The sequence below is a fragment of the Magnolia sinica genome, chromosome 2, assembly GCF_029962835.1.
Source record: "Magnolia sinica isolate HGM2019 chromosome 2, MsV1, whole genome shotgun sequence".
Classification (NCBI taxonomy): Eukaryota; Viridiplantae; Streptophyta; class Magnoliopsida; order Magnoliales; family Magnoliaceae; genus Magnolia; species Magnolia sinica.
In genome coordinates this window covers 137,610,069-137,625,924 of record NC_080574.1, presented here as the reverse complement: position 1 = coordinate 137,625,924, position 15,856 = coordinate 137,610,069, and the positions used below count along the sequence as shown (strand labels likewise).

At 40.9% G+C, this 15,856-nt stretch overlaps 1 protein-coding gene across 1 annotated transcript; it reads left to right on the top strand.

Moving 5' to 3' along the window:
• Positions 1-1,019: 1,019 nt before the first annotated feature.
• LOC131237875 (probable apyrase 7) lies at positions 1,020-13,050 on the top strand. Its single transcript, XM_058235915.1, has 2 exons — positions 1,020-6,135; positions 11,832-13,050. Exons 1-2 carry the CDS (start codon positions 5,031-5,033, stop codon positions 12,395-12,397), a joined length of 1,671 nt encoding a protein of 556 aa, XP_058091898.1. The 5' UTR covers positions 1,020-5,030; the 3' UTR covers positions 12,398-13,050.
• The last annotated feature ends 2,806 nt before the right edge of the window (positions 13,051-15,856 follow it).

Sequence of the window (15,856 nt, the reverse complement as noted above, 5' to 3'; positions counted from 1 at the left end):
TGGCTACTCACTCACGAGTCCGGATCCAATCGGCGTCCCGGAATGTAGGCGGTTTTCGTAAACAGACTGGCTAGTCCACTGCCACCAGCCCGGTGGCTGGTGGTCGGTGCTCTGTGAGCCCCACCATGATGTATATGTTTCATCCATGCCGTTCATACATTTTTACAGATCATTTTAGGTTTGATACCAAAAATGATAAGGATATAAATCTCATGTAGACCACACCACATGAAAACAATAATAATTGGATATCCACCATTGAAATCCTCCTAAGGCCCACCATACTGTTTATTTAACATCCAATCTGTTGATTAGATAATACAGACCCAGATGAAGGGAAAAAACAAAATACCATCTTGATCCAAAACTTTCATGCCCCCAAAATGTTTTTAACTGTCGACGTTCATTTGACACTGTTTCCTGTAATGTGATCCAATGGAGATTTGGATATACCTCATTTTTAGTCTAATAACATAAAATGATCAATAAAAATATATGAACGGTATGGATTAAACACATACATCATGGTGGGTCCCACAGAGCACCGACCACCAGTCATTGGCAGGTGGCAGGGGGAGTAGCCAATCCGACAATACTGACAACTGGGACCCATCATCGCGAAATCTAGACGGGAAATCTATTTATCCCCACCTGGATGGACCCCACGCCAAAAATATCCTCGATAGTACAGCTGTAACCGTACAATTCATGGCCGACAAATGGACGGTTATGGATGCAAAATGCAGAAATGGTCCCCGTTCAATTGAAAAACTTCCCCAGATTAGTGGCCCTGATCGACCAAACTAAGACATTTTTCCGGCACGGCACATCCACGGTGGGACGCATCAGGTCAATGGACAAGATTATTGAATGGTAGGCCCCGCTTGTCAGAATTGAAGACCCGCGTATAACGAAAACGTGGGTCGTGTATCATATAACTTCCTTCTCACTAGAAAACGAGCTCGCCATTTCTACTCCGTAGAAGATCGGCAGAGGTATGTCTATTTCCGTCATTTTCTTTGTATTTTTTCTTCATTTTGAAAAAAATCGACTCGATCTGCAATTCTTTTGAATTGCGATTAATATAAATTGCAAATCTTCGATTTTCTGGTTATATGAAGCTTTTAGAAGACTGCGTTTTCTTTAATTCTACTGTTTTCAGATTAGAATGTGGCCATGTTTGGATGTACAAATTACAATTGAATTAGATTGCGATAATTGTGCTGCAGCAAAAGTTGTAGTTAATGCGTAGTCACGATGTTTATCTAATGGGCCAGACTACTGCGTGCGTTTGTCGCCGTTGAGGGAGTGGTGGCAGCTCGCCACCACACACCCGAGGAATGCACCCACCGATCTGGGTCGTCCGAAATGTGGGCCCCACTGCTGAGAGAATGCCGCCCGAAAATCACACGATCTGATTCGGCCATTGGATTTCAACCGCTGACCATTTTTTATTCATCAGTCCACTCGACAGCCGCCAGAATCCAGATAGTTGTTTTCATCCATCCATCGTGAATTTTCATGGTTTACTCGATTGCAGTGGGCATGATTTGGATGGTCTGGATTGATGCATATGCCCGACTGCGGATAGGGTGGCCTGAAGTCACACTGAGCTGATTTCAGCCATTGAATTTCGAACTCTAATTGGTTTTCTGGGTTTTGCTCTATCAACCACGGGCCACAAGCTTTGGACGATCTGGATTGACATGCATGCCCACTGCAGACAGTGTTGCCTAAAAAGCCATACTGATCAGATTTCAGCCATTGGATTTTGTCCACTTGATGGCAATCAATGGGTCAGTTTTGTTGATCCAATCATGGTAATTTTTGGGCTTTGCTCCATTGAAACACTGATCTGATTCCGGCCAATGGATTCCGATGGCCACCAATTGGACAATTCCGTTCATCCTGTCATTGTGATTTTTGGGCTTTGCTCCATCAACAATGGGCCACATGCTTTGTACAATCTCGATTGTGGACCTAGCATCGCCCAAAAGTCACGTCAATCTGATTTCAGCCATTGGATTTTGACCCCTTTTCGACCTGTCCACTTAGATGCCTGAGGACCACCTATTAGATAGTCGTGTTCATCCAGTCAATGTGATTTTCAAGCTTTGCTCCATCAATAATGGGCTGCATGCTTTGAATGATTTGGATTGATGGACATGCATGCCCCCTATATGTTGGATCAATTGACACAATATAGCAAGTTGAGGAAAGCACACACCACTGTCTAACCCATAAGCTTCATTGTCTTATAGTGGTTTCAGCAATCTAACTTAAATTGGAAGTAGTTAATCATCTTCAAAGCAAGCGTAATGAATCTAACTTTGTACATCTCTCTTGGTGCAACTTAGCTATCACAATCCAAGTAAATTGTACATCCAAACGCTACATGAAAGTTAAGTTTTGCATTCAATGCATTGGAAGTTTTGAATTCAATGTTTTGTAATTTCATCTTCATTTTCTACAGTAGAGCCTTGTTTTAGGTTTGGGAATTCTCAAAGTAACATAAAGTTCTGTTTATCTGAGTTTTTTCTGGTGGTCTTCAGTTAGCAATTAGCGGTTTTGATGGCAATTTGGGATATTTTTCTCATGTATTTAATTAAGCAATGCATATGAATTTTTAAGGTGTTTCTTGTAATAATATGCTGGTTTATTCAATGCTTACCTCATTCCATTATATATATTTCCGGTTCATGTGAATTCAATGGCTTCTGCATTTTGCCATGTCATGATTTTAATGTTTTAAGCATTCATGTAAGATGTGAAGATTCAGTTTCAAGAGCTGCTATTCCACTTTTGCCCTAAGCTGCGTGTAGATATCCTGAAATAATCAAGTGAGCAGAAGCATTTTCTCCCAGATAAATATCTGGAATGTTTCCCGAATGTAATTGTTGAATAAACTAAATAAAGAGAAAACATGAGATTTATATTAAGAGATGGGTTCGGGCACTCTTAATAGATTAGAGCCTCCAGGTGCAGAAGGTGCTATATTATTTACACAGTCTGCCACTCGAGACTTGATGACTTTGAGCTCCTACACACACACACACACCCCACTATAGACTAGATGACTTGAGCCCCTTTTATGTATATAGAAATTACAACCCAGTCTCACACAACAAGTATCTGATGTGTGACTAAATTTACACTGGCAATAAACATCAGCACCACACAACAGAAGGTTGAGTTTGTATTCTTAACACTCCCCTTTGGGTCAACATGCTGGGTTTAAAATCTCCAATTGCAGCATGTTTTTAGATGGAGCTTTTGATGTCTATTAAATCTTCTCTTGAAATAGTAGGTCATAGCCGAACAACAACCATCAAGCCACCAAACCGTCATTCATATGCAAAATCCTCTCAAAGACACAAGTGCAATACTGTGCAACGGGTGAGTGGACTGCATTGACAACGGTTGGTGGGGGGACTACATGTGAAGATACAAGTGTAATAATGCACAAAGGTCAGTGAAATAGATAACAAGGGCCTAATGAAGGAATAAATTATAAATGGAAAAGGAAAGGTTCAGTTCTGGTTGAAATCCTCCATTTCAGTCTGGATTGAGCATTGCCATGAATATTCTTGTGCATCTAGCAATCAAACCTCACAATTCCCAAAAGAACCTCATGAAGCTCCACTAGCGCCACACTGCCAGTGAATGGCGGCAATGAAAAAGTGAGGCAGGATGAACTGCAGCAAAAATGGTGTCAAAATGGTGGTGGGCACTGGCTCCCACTTGGACAATGGTACATCACGAAAATGGGCTTCTCTAACACCACAATGACCATGTTTATACGACGGTGGGCTTCTCACTGGTGGTAGCAGGTTGAGGGCTGATTGAATGACATAGCAAGATGAGAATGGAGGGTGTGGTAGAGGCAAAATTGAGGACGCCGAAGATGTGAACGAGTATGAAGACATCTCCGGTGGCCCTGCAGATTGATTCGATGGATGAAAATGAAAAGAAATAACAAACCAAATAAATAATCAACAAGATCTAACTGGCTGTAGTACCATGTTAAACAAACTAACAAGATTAATTTTAAAAAGAAAAAAAAAAAGAGATTTATATGAAGAGAATAGTTGGGGCACTCTTACTAGATTAAAGCCCCCAAGGCACCAGGTGCTACCTTGCCTACACAGTCTACCAATCTAGACTAGATGACTTCAGCCCCTTTATATATATTGAAGTTACAACCCACTTTCACACGAGTATCTGATGTGGGACTAAACTCACCTGACAATAAGCATAAGACACCACACAAAAAAGGTTGAATTTGTATTCTCAACAGTAATGAATTACACACATACCCACCCACACCCACACTCACCCAAGGTTCACCAAATGCTTGGCGGACAGATGATCATCTGTTCTGCTGAAAAATCTGATTGTGAATGTACCCTTAGTTTGTGAGTCTGATACGTACCTGCATCCAGGCAATATAACTCGAGCATTGTTTGTTGTGTAAAGTTTTTCAGCTTCCCCATTCAGAACATGTTCTTATTTATGAAATATCTGGCTGTTTCATCATCCTATCGACTCTGTTCTATGTTAAACTTCAATCTTATCAATGTCACAGGTTCTTGAGTTTGAATGCAAAGCAATCATTGGTTAACCATTACTGATTATTATTTTTTATGTAAAATGTTTCGAGTTCCTTTAGTTGTTGATGCACATTCCATGATTGGCTAATGCAGACCCATGATGGGAAAGGACCTGCGTTTCTCGGATCAGGATGCTAATATGTCAGGTAGTTTGTTTGGTGTTGAAAGAATACAGCTCTAATATTTCTCCAAAACATGGGAAGACCACATTCATGATATCAACCCTGAGATTTTGTAGTCTTGCTTCTTTCCCAAGGTATCTCCATTTTGGCAGAGTAATAATCTCGGAAGAAATACTGAATCTACTTGAGAGGAGTCACAGGTTCGAGATGACGTAGAAGTCTGTTGGTTTCTGAAATTGTTCATGTTTGTTATCTGTTAGTGCAATTGAGAACTCTCGCTAATATTAGATTGCTATCCATGGGCACCCACCAAAATCAGCACTGCCTGAAGATTATCATCTTCCTAATAGTTTCTGTGCTGATTGTGATTCGTATCCATCATTCATTTAGATCAACAAGAACTTTTATATCCAAATCATCATACTACACGGTGGTTTTGGATTGCGGAAGCACTGGTACACGAGTGAATGTGTATGAATGGTTACAAAACAGCACGAATGATGGGGACCTGCCAATTATGCTGCACTCTTTTCCTGACAATTCAACCAAGAGCCCTCTTGGACTTGATGCTTGCCGGTACCACTGCATACAAACGGAGCCTGGTCTCGATAAATTTCTTCACAATTCTTCGGGTCTAAGCGCCGCATTGGAGCCATTGCTCCTTTGGGCAGAGCATCAGGTACCTTCTCAAAGGCATGAAGAAACTCCCATCTTTCTTTTAGCCACTGCTGGATTACGGAGGTTGGCGAGCGAAGATGCTGATTGGGTATTGAGGAATGCAGAAGCTGTTTTGAAGAAACACCGGTTTGTATACAGAAGAAATTGGATCAGGGTACTAACTGGCAAAGAAGAGGCTTACCACGGATGGGTTGCTCTTAACTATAAGATGGGGAGGTTGGGAAATTCTTCAGTGGGGCCCACTTTAGGAGTTCTTGATTTGGGGGGTTCTTCTTTTCAAGTGGTTATGGACGTAGGCGAATCAAGAAAAAATCAGCATTTCTTTGAATCGGAAATTGGTTCACTTGGGCACCAGCTCTTAGCATACTCGTTGCCAGCATTTGGTCTGAATGCTGCGTTTGATCGGTCAATTGTCATTCTTAGTGAAGAGCACATGGGTGGCGATAGTTCTGATGCTGCCTATGAACTCAGACATCCTTGTCTCTATTCGGGATTTATACAAAACTATACTTGCTACGGCTGCCATATTTGGTTGAGTGCCACCAATCCACTCAATGTGAGCGGTACAATACAGAATCATCAGCCTTCAACATTTTATCTAGTTGGTGATCCTGATTGGGAACGATGCCAGGATATTGCAAGGGCTACTGCAATCAACTCAAGCCGTTCTGATTGGTGGCAGCTGTCTGCAGATATGGACTGTGAAGCACACTCTTCTTCTAGAAGTGAGTTACCTCATTCTTCTGCATTTTCTGATCTCGTTATGTTTAAATGCTCTCCAGAGATCTTGTCATATTCAAAATCCACTGAAATTCTTATGAGGCTGCCGAGAACTCTGAGATTTGTTTTGGGCTTTGGAATTGTACAGAAATGTACCCTTTTTTTTTTTCTTTTTTTCTTTTTTTTAAAAAAAATTTTATTTTGCATTTGGAATTGTAAACAACCTCTGATGCCCTGCTAGATTGGGGATATTAGTAGGGCTGGCAGCTGGTCCCATCCTGAGCAAAAGCAGATTTCTAATAGGCATGGCCTGATAGACTTGACACCAGCACTTTGGCCAGAAACCTTTACTTGTTAGTTGCTCAAGAAAGATGGGCATATCAATAGGTATTGGCTATTTCAAGATCCAGCTTTGATTTGTTCAACCCGACATGGATTCTGAAGTTTGTACTTCTTCCCATTTTCATCTTCTGTCCAACTGGCATTAATTGTTTGCTTGTTTCCTAGTGCCTATTTGTGTTAGTTCATATACATCCCCTATACAACCTCATTTCTTAAAATAGCCAGTATTTAAAGAAACACATACTCACAAGAATAGTAAATTAATCAGCCTTTGAAGTGCCATTTCTTTATAGCCTTCGAGGTCTCACCTCATCAGAAGCCACGGAGTCTCGAACTTGGGTTTGTACACAGCGAGAGTAGGCATCATAATCAGCTGCACCATCCAGCTGGAGACATTTGAAGTTGCATTTTGAGTGGTGGTTATCTAAGTTTACAAGAGTAGAGGAACTGCTCATGTGCGTTGCATGTATTGGATTTTTTCTTTAAAGTGGCTGGGCTTAGTCAATGTGATCATTGAATTGGCTTCTTATTTTCATGATTTGGGTGCCTGTAGGAAGCATATGCAGCATTTCATGCCTGGTATGCACCTCATTTGATTATCATTTCATGATAAAGAAACAAAAATGAGAGGGCTAAGATATGTTTTTCTTTTTTGTTATTTGTTACTGATATCTATGAGTCAAAACAGTTAAAGTAGGTTTTTTTTTTTTGAAAGATGATAAATTTATTCAAAGAAGGCCGAAGCCGAATATACAAGAACTAAGAACTAGAAAAGTAAAATTACAACTCAACCCAACCAATTGGGAATTGGGAAATAATTTTGGATATAATCGCCCAATCCATTACAAACGATTTAGCCCTTTTGAAAATCTCTAACACCTCCCCCCACAACTAAACATAAATGCCACACTTTTTTCCTTCTGTTCCCATTGCCTCCACCATGCCACGCCAACAAGAATTGGTCGATAGAGCTTGGCGACAACCAAGTAACCCCAAACAAACCAAGGAAACAATCCCAAAATCTTAGTGCAAATGGACAATGTATGAAGAGATGATCTACCGATTCCTTATCTTGATAACACATTAAACAAACATTCGGAACGATCATCCCTCTTTTATGAAGATTGTCCACTGTTAACACCCTCTTTCTTCCCACCACCCAGGCGTGCACCGCCATCTTTGGAGGGGCACTGTACCGCCAAACAAAAGATGTTAGGCAAAAGACCTCATTGATGTTGGCATCGCTTATATGCTTGTAAAAAGATTTAACCAAGAACTTACCTGACTTGTCCTTAAGTCATATCATTTGGTTCGCTTCAGCCGGCATTGGGGATATTTAAGTGAATAAATCGATCAACCGAATAAATTCTTCTATTTCGAATCAACCAGATTCCCGCGACATGGCGGTGCTGTAGAGATAATTTCTCCATGTATTGAATAACATCTATGACCTATCTGCCCTCAAATCTGACTTTAGAGTAACCCTTGCTAAATGGGGAAACATTTCGCTCAATTTTTGCTCCCCCACCCAAATATCATCCCAAAACATAATGGTATTCCCATCCCCCAAGTGAAAGCCTACACTACCCACACCCTGCATTTTATCGATGCCATCGCTCTTCATAAATATGATGCCTTGTACAAAGATGATGACCTTATCCACATGCCCCTTTCATCCAACCCATATTTCCTAGCTATTACCTCTCCCCGTATGGAAACTTCCTCCGCTCCAAACCCATTTACCAACCAATGCTAAATTCACAAGCTCTAGATTTCGTAATATCCGCCCCCCCCCCCCCCCCCCAAAAAAAAATCCCAAGGTTTACATACTTCCTCCCATTTGATGAGATGAAATTTCCTCTTATCTTCTGCATCAACATGACATGAAATAGATAAGAAGATTTGACATCGTCGCCTAAATCAAGGTCAGCCTTCCCCCCATTGAAAGATATCTACTCTTCCATTGTGATAATTTTCTTTAAAACCTTTCCTGATGGGGACATCACGTGTACATGCGCATGCGCGCCGCCCCTACGCACGTACGCACAAAGAAGGAGGGCCCCACCGTCGATCTGGATCGATGATGACGTCCAGAGAGGGCCCCCTAGCTAGAAGACGGAGTTTTGGTTCCTTGGAGTGGGCCCGATAATTAAGTAAAGCTCATCATGGGATCTCATGATCGGGGCCCATTAGTCGGATTGATTTCATATTTTAGGTTTTGCTTATTGTTATTATTTAGAACATCATGAACGCTTTAAATTTCTTTGTTTGATTTTTATTTTAGTTTACTTCATCGCCAAGTAATAGGTTGCGCACATGACGCGAGTTTTGGGGTATGGGGTTTTCTTATAAATAGGCACCCTTTGTAGTTCTTTTGATTCGATTGAAGATTAATAAAAATTTTGCGTTTTCCTACTCTCTGAGTTATGAAGCTTAATTGGGTGCGAAGCCCTCCCTTCATCGAAGGGTTAACTACCGTGGTGCGAAGCCACATCTATCCCGATTCGCCTCCATTCATCGCCATCTCTACTACCCATCTTCTACCATCTCTTCTTCTCATCTCACCCCATCATCTACACTTCGAATCAATTATCTATTGCAGCAATTCTCCTCCCCACATCAGAATTTCAGAGTCTGGCCCTACAGGAGGGCTGAAACTTCGGCAGAGCACCACGCACAAACTGTACATCGGATCGAGCTGAGATTTGGAGATTTTAGAGTCCATCCCTGGCCGACCAGGGCCAAGGTGGCCTTTTTCTGAATAGTAGGCCCCACACACGTGCGGCCGGGATCACACGCACATGCATCTGAGCCATTATTGTTGTCCACGCGTGCGGTACTTCTTTGGTTCGTCTCTCTCATCTCTTTCACTCCGCTTCCACCCAAAATCCCTAAACCTAACCCTAAATTACTCAAATCTCCAATTTTATGCCCCTTTTCTTACCCTAGAGTTCCCCGAATTGGAATTTCTGAATCCCTTGGATTAGAGACTGATTACTATGCATGTGTGGATGATTATTTCTTATCTTTGAGTATCGTTTGGTTCATAATTTTTATTGATCCAGCCCTCTCATGTGTAGGCCTGGACCTGCATAGATTCCCCTTAATTGAATGTTTAGACTTTCATGTGGGATATGGAATTTGTGTAATTGTTTCTGAACTAATGTGATCTTAAGCCTGAAATCTCGCATATCATATTTAATTTTCACGTCCTGCATCATCTCCTCCATTGTGTCCCAAAGTTGTTTTGCCAGTTTTCCTATACATAACGGAAGACCAAGGTATGTGGTTGGAAAAGATCTCGCCCTGCATCCAAATATTCTCACAAACTGCCTTAACTCTTCCTTTGAAATGCCTGGCCCCAATATTTCGCTTTTACTGAGATTGACTTCGAGCCCCGATACCACCTCAAAACTGATTATAATCGATCGAAGATTTGACACCTTTAGATCATCTACCTCGCATAATAAAAGCTAATCGTCAACAAACTGAAAATGTGTGATTTGAAATTTTGAATTGTCCACCCCAAATCTCTTCACTAGTTCACCTCTGCCCCCCTCCGTCTATCATTTGACTGAGTGCCTCCATTACTACTAGAAACAAATATGGAGATAGGGGATCTCCTTGTCTCAAACCTCTGGACGCTGAAAAAAACGCCTTTTGAGGAACCATTGATCAATACTAAAAACTTAGCTGAACTAACACATTCCTTTATCCAAGATCTTCATCTCTAGCCACAACCTATCCTTCCCAATAGGTAGTCCATAAAATCCCAATCAACATAATCATAAGCTTTTTCTATATCTAACTTACAAACTTTCAATCTTCTCATATTATATGAATCGATACATTCATGAGCCACCAATGCCATGTCCGCTGTTTGTCTTCCTTCCACAAAGGCTCCTTGAGACAAGGAAATGACTTGTCCAATGATTGCTTGAAATCTTGAGGCTAATAGTTTTGCCAAAATTTTATACAGACCCCCCAACAAACTGATAGGTTTGAAATCTCTTAAACTTTCGACTCCCTTTTTCTTTGGAATTAGAACTATAAACGTAGCCCCCAATTCTGAAGCTATGCGACTTGAATGATAAATTTCCTTGATGAAAGCGAAAACGTCATGCTTTACAAATTGCCAAAATTTTTGGTAAAACGCCATTGGAAAGTCGTCAAGCCTAGGCACTTTGTCGCCTCCCAATTCTGGAACTACTTTTTCTATTTCTTCATCAGTCTCTTTCCAATGATTCCACCACTTGCAAAGACATGGAGTTGAAGAAAATATTATAAAGTGAAGGGGGCTTCCAGTCTTCCTTTGTCAAAAGACGTTTATAGAAATTACCTATAGAATCACAAACCTTTGCTCTCCCTTCTATTATAATTCCCTCCACTACTAAGGATTTAATCTTATTAACTCTAGCTTGAGCACTCGCCATAGCATGAAAAAAATTCGTATTTTTGTCTCCTTCTTTCAACCATAGGGCCCGTGAACATTGTCTCCACTTAATTTCTTCCTCTCGTAGTCTTGCATTATACTTTGCTTTATATACCTCTCGCCACACTTTTTCATCATCCGATGATTCTCCTACCTCTTCCTTATTGTCTAGCAACTGAATATTTTGTAATAGTCTTAAAGAAAGGAAGTTAGTACTTGTTTAGTTAGAAAACACCAAAATTATTAATGTGTCCTTGGAAGCTCTAAAAGAGAAGGTTAGAGGGCCAATTATCAAATGGGCAGTGTAATGCAAGGGCATTTTCACACTGGGCTCAAGTGGAGTGTCCTGTAGGATTCAAGGGCATACTCGGGGTAGGTGGCCTGTGTGAGGCGGAACCCACGTGATATGGGGCTCACGAGGGGGTTCGGTTGAGGACCTAACCCAAGAAATGTGGGGCCTGGGCTATGAGATGAATGGATTGATTCGCCACGCTCTATCAGTTCGAGCTTTTGGAACAAGTGGTTAGTTGTCCCGCGTCAAAGTGGTATCAGAGCAGGAGGTCTCGTCTTCGGGATTCCTCACTGCACTGGGGATGTTTAATACAGGAGGGGCATACTCGGGATGGGCGGCCCGTGTGAGGCAGGATGTGGGGCCCGAGCTATGAGATAAATGGATTGATTCACCACTCTCTATCAGTTTGAGCTTTTAGAGCAAATGGATAGTTGTCCTGTGTCACAGTGGTGTCTTCTAAAGTCAGGGGTTGGCCGGGCTTGAGATTGAGAGTGAATGCAGCTCTGGGCCAGAATTTGACTTTCTTCTGCCTCTAAGAAATTACAGTTTTCTCTGCATTTCTTTCATGATGGCATCATTTGATATGCTTCCAAAAGTTCCATTATATTTTTAACTCCCAGCTTACTCTCTTGCAGGTGCCAATTCACTCAGCTCGACAAACTCGTCCCGTCCAACTGCTCGCTTTCACGCTTTATCAGGATTTTTTGCTGTCTACAACATGCTGAATTTGAATCCTAAAGCCAATATTACAGAACTTATGGAAAGAGGCCAGCAATTGTGTTCAAGATCATGGAATGACATGGAAAGAACCTATGGGACACGATTTTACATGGAGCAATCATGTTTCCGCGTTCTGTATTTGGCTTCACTCATTGAGGATGGTTTGTGTCTGAATGATGCAGAGATAATTTTCGGTCCTGGGGATGTTTCTTGGACGTTAGGAGCTGCGCTAGTTGAAGGTGGAGATTTTTGGTTGGGCAGAACAGAAATGTTAGCTAGCAGTTTTAGCATGATCAGTATGGAGGTTGTCTTTTCACCCACTTTTCTGTTTGCACTGTTTTTGTGTCTTGCATTCATTGTTTATTGTTGGAACAGAAAGTCGAGTGCAACAGCATTGCCGAATCTGACATTGAGCAAAAGAGGTCCTGCGGGTGTGATATCATTGCCATCTTATATTTATCCAAAAAGACAATTGAAATGATTACAAAACATTGCTTCACAAACCTAAGTGACGTATTTTGGTTGATATAAAACTTGGATTGGGATGAGTTAATACTGGTCAGAGATGCATTTTCATCATTGTCAGCATTCCCCTTAAGATGATAAAACGGGTATTTTCTTTTGAGTTATTTTGGCCCACATGGGCCCAATGATCATGAGGTTCTTCGGTTGATTATTGTGTCCACTAAAACTCTAGAAAGCATCATGTGAGGGGAGACATGGATGACTCCGATTGTTGAGGAGAGGAGCTCTAGCGGCAGTCAGACCCAAGAAAAATCTGATAAAATTTTGAAGGATGGGATTTTCTCTGATACAGTTTGAGGAAAGAAGACCTCTGCTCATTCTCGCCTAGACGGAGAAACTAATGGAACAGCAAACAAGAGTAGGAAGAGGTAAGACTATAGAGTGGCAATAGAAGAATTTCATCCTTGAAAACGTTCACAGATGTAAGTCTTTTGCCGAAAACTATTTGACAACTCCCATATTTTGCTGTGTATTTCTAATGCTTGTTATTCTTCTTTATGTTTCTTTATTCTTTCGATTGTATTTATATCTTTTGGCATCCAGGCCAATTTGTGAACAGATTGAAAGTCAATATAGCTGTTTGCTACCAATTAAAGTGGTATCTTACAACATGCTGCACCCATTATCACCACTAGGTAAATGGTCTTAGGCATAGAATGTTATCAATCTTTTTCACACAATTATTGGATTGGATTTTTCATGATTCTTCTGTACTGTAGAAATGGCACATGTATGATGATCCGAACCTTGCATCCCATGGACCCAACCACTGATTCGCCATGCAAAGATTGCTTTGATTGGACTATCCTATCCATCTATTAAATGAACATTTCTTCACTGGAATTAAGCCGTTGCTGAACTTTTTTTTAGTGCCCATTTGTTCGTCTCTGATTAAGAGGTTAGGCGTGTCAAAACAGTGTATATTTGATATCCCATCCATAATTGGAGTAAATGAATGGTTCCAAGTTCCAACGATGTGGAGGCACAGTACCTCTCGTTCTTATGCCTCCAAAGGCACTGGATCGGCACCCTTCTTTAGTTCTCATTTAGCCTTCTCTTGTTTTGTGTTGTTTTCTAGATATCTTTGGTTTTTAGTTACCAATTATGGATCAAGATGCCTATATCAAGAGATGGAAGAAGCTTCCAGATGGGACAGTGCAACTATGTGGCAATAGTAGCTTGCATGGGAATCCAATACCCATTGGTATAGTCGGTGTAATTAGAGAAGGCGAGGTTACAATGTCTTTCTTTTCAGGGAGACGAGCTTTATTAGAGTTAATTAGGGTTTTCATAAGTCACTGATTGGGTACCTCTAATGTGCTCTGCTTGATTAGTTGGCCTGTGGCGTAACTTCTTCCAATCAATCATGATAATTCCTGTTTCTAAAAAATTATCATGTTGGACATGCATCGACTCTTGGCATGAAAAATCCTATTCATATTCTATTCTTGTACTTCAGAAGTATTTCTAGCCTACTTATATAATTCTAATTATGCAGCTCTATCTTGAGCTATGATCTGCCTTAATAAGGCATGAATTTCTAGATGAAGTCCAAGTCCCTCCTATGATCAGAAAAGACTGTTGGATTAGGAGGAACCACTCTAGATTGCACATGACCCCAAAATAAGCATGATTGGATTCACATTGTAGAATTAAGGGCATGAAACATCAATGTTGAAAGAGATCTTACCATCCATTTTGCAGGACCTTATTTGAATGGCCGTGGTCACTCAATCAACCACGTGCTATCTACAATGGACAACTACTGTCTAACAGTTGTTGTTGATCATGGGTGGGCTCACTTGGGCCTTGAATAGATGTTTACACTCTAATAAGGTGTGAAGAATTTGCACTTGATCATGGCTCTATATTTCTTATAAATTTTTGTAGCGACAAATTTCCAATATGATTAATACAGACATGCTGGTGTGTTGGGTTTTTGAGGATTCTAGTGCCTGACACCTCTTGTCCATCTCTGAAACTGACATGCATGCGTATGTCCAAGTTAGTGGTTTTTTTAATTTAAAAAAGAAACCACATTGTTAATTACATTTTCATTTTATTTCTTTTATGTTTATTTATCCTTTTTGGTTGATGATATATGAGTTTCTTGAGGAAAAAGACTAATGTTTCCCTTCCATAAAAAAAGAAGAAGCAAATTCTTTCTTTTCTCTTTTGTTATGGCAGAAGCCTTTCCTTGTATATAGGGTGGCATATGGGCTGGTGGAGCCAGGCCAGAACATGTCCAAGTGGTAAGTCCAGTCCATGAACTAAGGACCCACCCCAGCCTGTAATTGGTCTGGGTCAACCATCCAAATACTCTCAGCCCACCAAATAATTCAGGCCTAGGATTTTGCTGGGCCTTTAGAAAAGATTTTAGGTCAGGTCCAGCCCAATTTATTGGGCTTAAGACTCAGGCCCCTGTCCATCCCACAGGTCTCGAGGCTGAGCCCAAACCTAGCTCGAAGAAGACTGGACTAAGGCTGGGCCAACTCAACCCATTTGCCACCTACTAGCATGTGGCTTTATCCAAAGAAAAGGCAGAGGTTTCTTCCTTTCTTTTTAAGGCAAGATCCTTGCATATCACTTTATGAGGCAAGGAAGGTTTCTTTCCAACAAAACTTTAAACTGCAGGCAGTTTCTTCTTCTCTTTTTCTAATTTTTCAGTGGAAGGAGGTTTCCATATCTCCTGCAAAATACACAGGAAAGGTGCTGAAATCTGTAGACAATTTACAGTGAATGCTAGAACTTCGATTACATTTGAACTTTGTAGTCATTACTGTAGATTTGAATTCATATAGAATTACATTCCGAAAGAGGAATTATATGATCCTCAACTTGAAAATATGTATAGTATCCTTGGGTTTTCAATATGCACAAAAGTGGGCATGATTTTGTTATCTAGACAGGTGATTTCTAGGGCCCACCTTTGGCCTTTATTTTGTTCATTTGGATCTTTCTGTTTCTTAGCCATCTATTTGTAGGTCACTGAATGAAGGCCTCATTGGTAACTTTTTTGGGTGTGGTCCATCCCCATGGCCCTCATTAAATCAACAGTGTGAATCATAGAACCATGGGCCTCAGTTGTTGAAAGTTGAAACAGACACTAGCATTCTTGGGGTGGGGATGATACACTTTCTTCTCAAATAGGGAATGCATTATCCTCGATTGATGATATGCATGTTATACTTATTGCTTTCAGTTTGTAGAAGTTGGGCCCATGGCTTAGTGATCCAGATCATTGGCAGATGGACCACGTCCCAATTTTCCTAGATTGGGAGATCCTAGCCACAAATCATGGGCTTTTTTTTTTCCAGTTTAATGAAGACCATTGATGCATCCCTTCTTGACTGTCTTTTGCAAGCCACAAAATTGAAGGGTCAGGATTATGCCATGGAGGAGATTTCTGGGGCAT

Excerpts from the sequence above, each read along its gene's own strand:
- LOC131237875 (XM_058235915.1), top strand. The coding sequence starts at position 5,031 with ATGGGCACCCACCAAAATCAGCACTGCCTGAAGATTATCATCTTCCTA. Across the intron at positions 6,136-11,831 it reads AGCACACTCTTCTTCTAGAA|GTGCCAATTCACTCAGCTCG; the intron begins GTGAGTTACCTC and ends ACTCTCTTGCAG.